The sequence below is a fragment of the Asparagus officinalis genome, chromosome 6, assembly GCF_001876935.1.
Source record: "Asparagus officinalis chromosome 6, Aspof.V1, whole genome shotgun sequence".
Taxonomy (NCBI): Eukaryota; Viridiplantae; Streptophyta; class Magnoliopsida; order Asparagales; family Asparagaceae; genus Asparagus; species Asparagus officinalis.
Genome location: NC_033799.1, coordinates 4,470,414 through 4,478,060, shown reverse-complemented (window position 1 = coordinate 4,478,060; position 7,647 = coordinate 4,470,414). Strand labels below are relative to the sequence as shown.

General features: G+C 37.3%; 1 protein-coding gene across 1 annotated transcript in view; it reads right to left on the bottom strand.

The window, feature by feature from the left end:
• Nucleotides 2,855-7,647, bottom strand: part of LOC109845306 (ubiquitin carboxyl-terminal hydrolase 14-like) — an 11,880-nt gene continuing 7,087 nt past the window's right edge. Inside the window, 9 exon segments of the mRNA XM_020414544.1 lie at nucleotides 2,855-3,422; nucleotides 5,200-5,326; nucleotides 5,477-5,604; nucleotides 5,717-5,890; nucleotides 6,022-6,111; nucleotides 6,234-6,322; nucleotides 7,205-7,327; nucleotides 7,426-7,483; nucleotides 7,561-7,647. The exon segment at nucleotides 7,561-7,647 is cut by the window's right edge and continues 15 nt beyond it. Coding sequence (XP_020270133.1) covers nucleotides 3,244-3,422; nucleotides 5,200-5,326; nucleotides 5,477-5,604; nucleotides 5,717-5,890; nucleotides 6,022-6,111; nucleotides 6,234-6,322; nucleotides 7,205-7,327; nucleotides 7,426-7,483; nucleotides 7,561-7,647 — 1,055 coding nt within the window. The 3' untranslated portion in view covers nucleotides 2,855-3,243.

The window sequence follows — 7,647 nt, the reverse complement described above, 5'->3', positions numbered from 1 at the left end:
TTTTCTTCCGTTATGGAGGGATATAGTGACGCTAGCTGGATTGCTATAGGTTCAGGTAGTAATGATTGTACATGGTATATATTTACCTTGGGTGGCGGCGCTGTCACCTGGAGATCTGTCAAACATACCATTTTATCTCGATCTACGTTTAGGGCAGAACTTTACGCTTTGGACACTACTAGCTTAGAAGCTGAATGGCTTAAGGGACTTATGTCCGAATTGCCATGATCAGCAAGCCTATTCCTGCAATCTCTGTACATTGTGACAATATGACCACAATTGCAAGAATTAAAAGTTTAAAGTATAACTGCAAAACTCAAGGTCATATCCAAGTACGGATAAAGACTGTGAAGAAGTTTGTTGATGAAGGGGTAATTGTTGTGCACTTTGTCAGATCCAAGGACAACATAGCATATCCCTTTACAAAAGGACCAGAGTTATCACTAGTTCTTAAATCTAGATTGATGATGAGACTGAAATTCTTACCTAACTCATCGATAGTAGCAACCCAACCTATCTGAGTCGAGATCCCACAAAGTAGGTTCAATGTGGTAACAAAAAACTATTGAGTGATTTAAACACCTAATCATAAATTGATACTTTGTATCTGAGTCTATCATCATGTATACCTGGAAGGTGTTGATAACTGCTAATATAGTAAGAGTGTTTCGACTCTAAATGGAATCAAGTTTTTATGACGAGATGCAAGGAGTGCATCCCTGGAGATGCCCAACTATATGAACATAATTGTGTGGCTGCAATTAGAGGAAGGAGGTTATTCCTCGAAATTGTTCATGAAAAGGATAAGGACGCATGACCATAATACGTCAAACCCAAAGATTGCTTCTATAGCCTATATCGTGTTGTTACCAATGAATATCACCACATCAAAGGTTCAAGTTCAAGACTTAGTTTCACTTCGTACCCGTGGTGATAAAATTTGATAACTATAGGGAAGATTCAAATAAGAAGATACCTTATCCGAAAGCATGATATGTATAATCTTAATTACTATCACCTATAGAATTGTGGGGGATTGTTAAAATAAATGAATCTTAGAGGGTTTTTAAAGAAAGATATTATTTAATGATTTGATTTTATAGATAAAAATTAAAATATATTTAATAAGTAGTATGTGATTTTTAGTCCCACATTGGCTAATTGAATGCATTTTAGTTTATTCAAATTAACACACGTGTTATATATGGTATAACAAAGGTGCTAATATTACACTTGTGTTGGTATATAAGCAAGCGTGTGAGCAAGCGAGCGGGCTTGTGCGAGCGGGATCGTGCGTGTAGGACCGTGCGTGCGGGCTCAGGCGTGGTTCGGGTGCGTGATCCAGCACATGCTCTTTTTGCATGTGCTCACTTAAAACCAACTGAACGTTTCGTACGTTACAAACGTTAAAAGGATAGAATAGGTTTTATTGCAGACGTTACAAACATTGTAATAACTGAAATTTAAATCTTTATCTCCCATGAACCTTATAAAAGAGCTTCTTCTGATCATTTGAAACACATAGAAAAAACAAAATCTCATGTCTTCTTCTTCTTTTAATAATTCTATAAGCTGTTAAGTATTGGAGGTTCTGACTAACTGAAAAAGTAGTCGTGGTGTTCATAAGAAGAGAGCGTTTCTTTAGACTGCAACCGTCTCATCCTTGGGAGTACTGTGTAGACCAACGCTACCGTAGGTGGGGCATAGTTTCTTCAAGACCAGTCATCTGTTAAGAGGACGATTTGACACTTCTGTAAAGTATTTTAAACTTGAAGTGTATTTAATATAATGTTTCTAACTTTCTGCTCTCTTTTTTTCTTTCCTATATGGTTTGTTCTATACTATTTTGGATCTGTTTTTATGCTTGTTTTTCCCAACACAAATTGCGTAGAAAAAGTATCAAAGTATATCCAGGTCTAGATATAAAATGTGCATTAATGAATGTCAACTGTTGAATCGTGAAATTTCAGAATTCGTGCGCAGATTCAAGATCCAAGTGTTTCACAGAATCACATTCTTTAAGTGTATGTTAATGCCCTGGATTATCCTCATCAGATACCTTCTCTACGTACGTTCCCATACCCGAGGTTAAAAATATTAGTCGTAAAGTAGCATGAGAACATGTACATGTTTCAGAGAATGTTACAACAAATAAGTTGCGCTCCCAGGCATGAAGCTACGACAAAAAAAAAAGTTTGAGGGCTAGAAGGTGGAAATATATACCCTATTACACTTAAGCTGTGTCATCTTCAATTAATGTGCCATGTGCTCACATTCGACAGTGTTACTTTTATGGAATTATATGCAAAACCCCCCTCAGGGTTTAGGCCAATGGGGCTCTTCAGGAATTAAATAAGATATATGAGGCTAAATATGCGGAAGAAAAGAGGACGAAAGAAAACGGTTTTGCATTGAAGAAACTTTTCAAGGCATTTAGTTGATTGGTAGCTACTTCTTTTATTAATTACACGGTGTCACTGACATGCAAACATATATATTTTTAATGCTTTCAAATCGGAGAGTGGAGACATACGGAAACATGATTGAAACACGCAACTTTCTGGCAGGATACATCTATTGTACTGCTATTAAATTTTCCAAATAAAAAGGAAAGAAAGAGAAAGAAAGGAAAGGAAAATCTAACCCCCAACCAACAACGGGTCCATACGCTCAAGATTGAATAACGCAACAGATACAAGTTACATTAACGACGGTACACATACGTATAACCGACCGACACGCACAATGCAATCACAGACTACTTAAAGCAAACAAAATGCTGTTAGGTGCGTGTACTCGTCAATACCTAAACTGTTCCCATTACTGGGAAAATAGCCAGGCAAAAACGCTTGCGTAAATCAAATGTATCAGGTATTCTAACAAAACGTATCTTCTGCTGGTTCCCCATCGACCACTCGCACTCTTAATTTCAATAATGAAACAAAACAGCACACCCTCACGAGTCCCACAGGTGTCTACATCAAAGAACGCAAGAAACGTCTACAAGAGTCTTATTGGCGATCGTAAATCAAAGCACAACAGGTGTAAAATCCACGAACTCTTTCATTTATGGTGAGAATGCAACAGCCACCGTGTGAAACAAATTACAGTCGATCACAACAGGCAGCATGGAAATCAGATGCACAAAAAAGACAAATGACATCCTGCTATTTCAAAGCAATTGGTGTGTTAATATGAAAAGTTTGTGGCGTCATCAATTGCTTCTTCTTGTTGTTGCAACTGTTAGATGCCCATCCTCTCAAAGAAGTAGAGGTAGCCCATGTCCTTTGGCGGGTCGATGGATGCACCAACTTTGCTGTCGTTGAAGATTACCCATCTCCCGTTCTTGAGGATGTGGGCGACGTAGTGGCCACAGTGAGTCGAGGTGCCCATGTGGCTCACAAACCCCTTAAGCCTGTATTCTGAAGTGCAAAAGGGTACTTAAATTTACTGGTAAAAACTAAACTATAAGAAATCGTATTCATATTTACCAAGCAACACATAAACTATTAACAACTTCGGAAGTTAAGCAATAAAGTATACTAATCAATGAAAAACAAACTTTAAATTTCCCCCCTCCCCCATCTCTAGCAAAGTTTTGAGGAACTTGCAAAAACTTTGCACCATTTAATGTAACAAGTGGCATTTGAGTATTACAGAAACCGAATCTGATTATTTTATACATATGCATGTCGTTTGCACTAAGTATGCTCTTGGAAACTAAAGGGAAACACAACAGATGCAAGTGCTTAACCCCATTTATCTACCAGGGTTTTGAGGTAATATGCAGAAAGTTCCCCAAATAATTATTTACCCCCCGCGCGGTGCCTCTCTTCCCCTTTCTCTTGACCATCTTTAAGGTAGGATCAAGAAACCACCTTAAAATAGGATCATTCTATAGAAACCACCTTCAATCGTCAATTAATACATAAACCATCTTTGAAGGGGATTCGTGGTCAATCAACCACCATAATCCACTGTCCAATCAAATTTTCTCCCCAAAAGTATCCTTGAAAATTTTACATTGAATGCATGTGACTCACTGCCATTTGTGGTTAGCATACAAGTCATGAGCCTTTAATGCGAGTATTATAACAGTATTTTCAGAATTTCAGAGAAATTCTGATTGGCAAGTGGGTCAAAATTGTTGATTGCACCAAAAAGCCCCTTTTAAAGATGGTCTAACGATCCAAGGTGGTTTCCATAAAGTGACTGTATTTTAAAGGTGGTCTCTAATATTAAAAAGAAAAACCCTTATTTATATTTGACTAGTGACTACAATAAGAAGCAAACTATTCACACATTCTATTGTTCTGTGATCTTACATCCTCTTGCAGACAGTGACAAATCTCAACCATAAAAAAATAAAAACATCCTCATGACTATTATAGACACTTATTTGCAATCACACCACAATAGCCTACAATAAGAGTATCCAATAGTATGATCTTACATCCCCGTCGACTCAGGGGAGATCACAGTCAAAGGTTGAGTCCCCAGTTGGAAGGTTACACTTTTTTTTTTTTGACTGCTAACAGTATGAGTTATCCTAAACTAATGCTGCGGTGTGTGTATTGGTGAATGATCGCCTTCAATTTGATCTGGGGCCTTCAACTAAAATTTTGTTCAAACTCAACGCACAATGTAAGAGCCTCCCTAATGGATGAGATCCATTCCACACCATTCATCTCAACGAGCACTCTATAAGTAAATATTCAAAGAGATCCGTATCGCTTGAGACTTTGCACATTCATTCATTGAATAATCACAAGATGATGATGATCATTATGATCATCATTATCATTATTTTATTTTTATTTTTTTGTTGATAACACCACTCGAATTCAAACTCAAAACCATGGGAGCCATATTGGAACCTCCCCACCGTCCAGGTCACCCTCGGTGGGCAAGATGAATTGATTTTTAGTAAAAGAAAAGGGACTAAATGTTGTGTTTTTAACAGCTTATAAGTGTATGCTTCAATAAAGTTCAAAGACTAACCTCTGTCATATAACATAAACGTACACGTATTGGAGTGACCCACCATGCAGCTTCATATAACATACGCATACTTACCCGACATACACACGTCCAGGTAACTCCATAAATAAACCACTATCAGAAACTCTACTATAGCATGTCGAATGCAAACTTCAACAACTATTATTCAAGAAACTCTACATGGTCAAGGAAACTTACTGCCACTTCCATCAGGCACTCCTTGATCACCTGCTACTGTGCTACTTGATGTGCCATCTGTATCCATCGAGCTGGAAGCATCAGGATGATTAAATATCCAGTCTGTAGCTTTCTCAATATTCCCACCCTACAAGATTTTTAAGCAATACTATTGAAACATTTCCAGCTAAGAAAAGCAAGTCAAGAAATCCTGAAGCATCAGGTGATACAACAGAAAAAGGATGCGTCTCATGAATGACATGAGCATATATCACAACCACACTATCAGGAAATATACCGAGGCTTTCAATGCTTTCCGAGCAACATCCTCTTGAAATCCAAATGAAATTAAAGTTTCAACACTTGCTTCGTCTATGGGAAAAGAGTCCGTTGTTCGAGACTCATTAGTTATAGGATCATCTATGTCTGCAAAGAGTTACACAAAATAACCTCAAAAGAACTTTCTATGTAATATAATCCAAGTCAACACTTTGCACGATTTCAAATCAACATTAAACTAGAAAATATGTTTCAATACCTGGATCATCCATGTGAGACAGCAACCAAGTCATTGCATCCTCAACTCCCGTGTTCGAGGTGTTAATAGCAGCTTTTTGACAATGGAGGTAATTAAACCCCATGCCTGCAAGCTTTGAAACAATATCTTCACTTGGAACAATATTGGTAGGTTCCGGCTTCTCACCCCCAGGACCTGCTAATATGACAACAATTTCAAGGTTCTTAGGATAAGTAACAACAGAGCAAGGTTCACAATGTTAAAAACTTTTCCATTACCCTTCATTAACTCATACAGAGCTTACACAAACGCCTAGCATTAAGTACCTGTTTCCGGGAGCAGTTCTTCCCCTGACTGAACCCCTTTGCTACGCATGTCACTGATATCAATAATATCGGGAACATCTATGTAAACATCTGAAACACACATGACAAACACACGTGTACAGTTTCATTTGGACAATAAAGTGCTTAATATAATCAATAAACTTCAAGGATATACTCGACCTCAATAGGAACACGGAAATAGGAAAAATTACCGAGTTTTTTGGGCACCCATCCCTCTTCCATCACGAACTTGCGCATATGCAGTACTAAATAATCTGGGAATGTAGTCAAACCCGTGGTTCTGCAATACAATTAAATGGAATTTCGGATTCTTGGATAAATACTAAGAAGATTCTATTATGTTATGTCAATACTGCTATACATCACTGCTGCATTAACTCCTTTTCTCCACGTTTTAAAGAAAAATATGATGGGAGGGCATACAAAGCATAGCTCAGAACTAGAATTATTGCAATCTTTTAGCCTATGTTCATCCATCCAGTCAAAAATCAACCCCACATACAGATCATCAGAAAATTAAAAAAATGCGACAATGAACAATAACAAATTCCTAAATGGAAAATAGTGATAGCCTAATAGCATAATGACATAACTTTAAAAGAAAACTATAGCATAGTGTATTCAGGACGTCACCGATCTTAGCTACAGAATTTCTGGCTCTGCATCAGTTCTCAACGATATAGACCTTATGGGAAATCCTTTAGGGTGTAATTGTCAATTCTTTTCTACTTTATAGATAATCAGATGTAATTGGTAAAGAAATTCCAGCCTCAATTTTTCGTGCAACAAAAACAAAGAAGATCAGCGATAAGAGTTGGCCATTTAAAGAGGACTTGTCCTGTGCCTGAGTCCTGGAGGAGCAACCACATGGGTGGAACCTATTCCTCAGAAAGAATATTTCTAAAAAGAACAATGGAGTAAGAAGTAATTATCTGACTAGAAGTTTCACCAGTTCTCGATGAAATAAATCAGTCAAAAACTAACAGAATGCAGCTAAACTCAATTACTAATTTGATGTTCATTGTAATAAAGAGAAAAAGCAGCACACATCATCTCATATAAACTGGCAAGGAACAAATTGAAAGAATACAATACATAAACCGAGGCTAGAGGGAGAAATTCTATTTTAATGTCATTTTCTTGTATACAATCAATGACTTACTTGATTGCTGTGGTCTTGGAATTTAGTGCTGTACTGTAAAAATCATGCACCTCCTCAGGAGCTGAAAAGCTTGCTAGACATGCTTCTAGAGGCACTCTTGGCCGTACAATCTCATCATTAGCTCTGCAAGAAAAAGCTTACTGAGGATATAGTCCATAGTTGGAAGACAGTTTTCCATAGTTGGAAGACAGTTTTCAATACAAAAATGATCTGTAACTTACACTTCCTTGCCTTCCAATTTCTTTGTTGCCTTCAGCTTGTTAAATTCTTCAACCTGCTCTGAATTATGGAAATATAGGTCATTAATATGAGTTCAAGCAGGAAAACAGCCATATTTAGGCTTTTCAAGGAAAAACCTTTATTTGTCGCTTCATGAAGTGGTATATTCAAAGAAAGAATGTAGTCTGCTCTCTTATTGTAAGCAACTTTTCCAGATGGACATT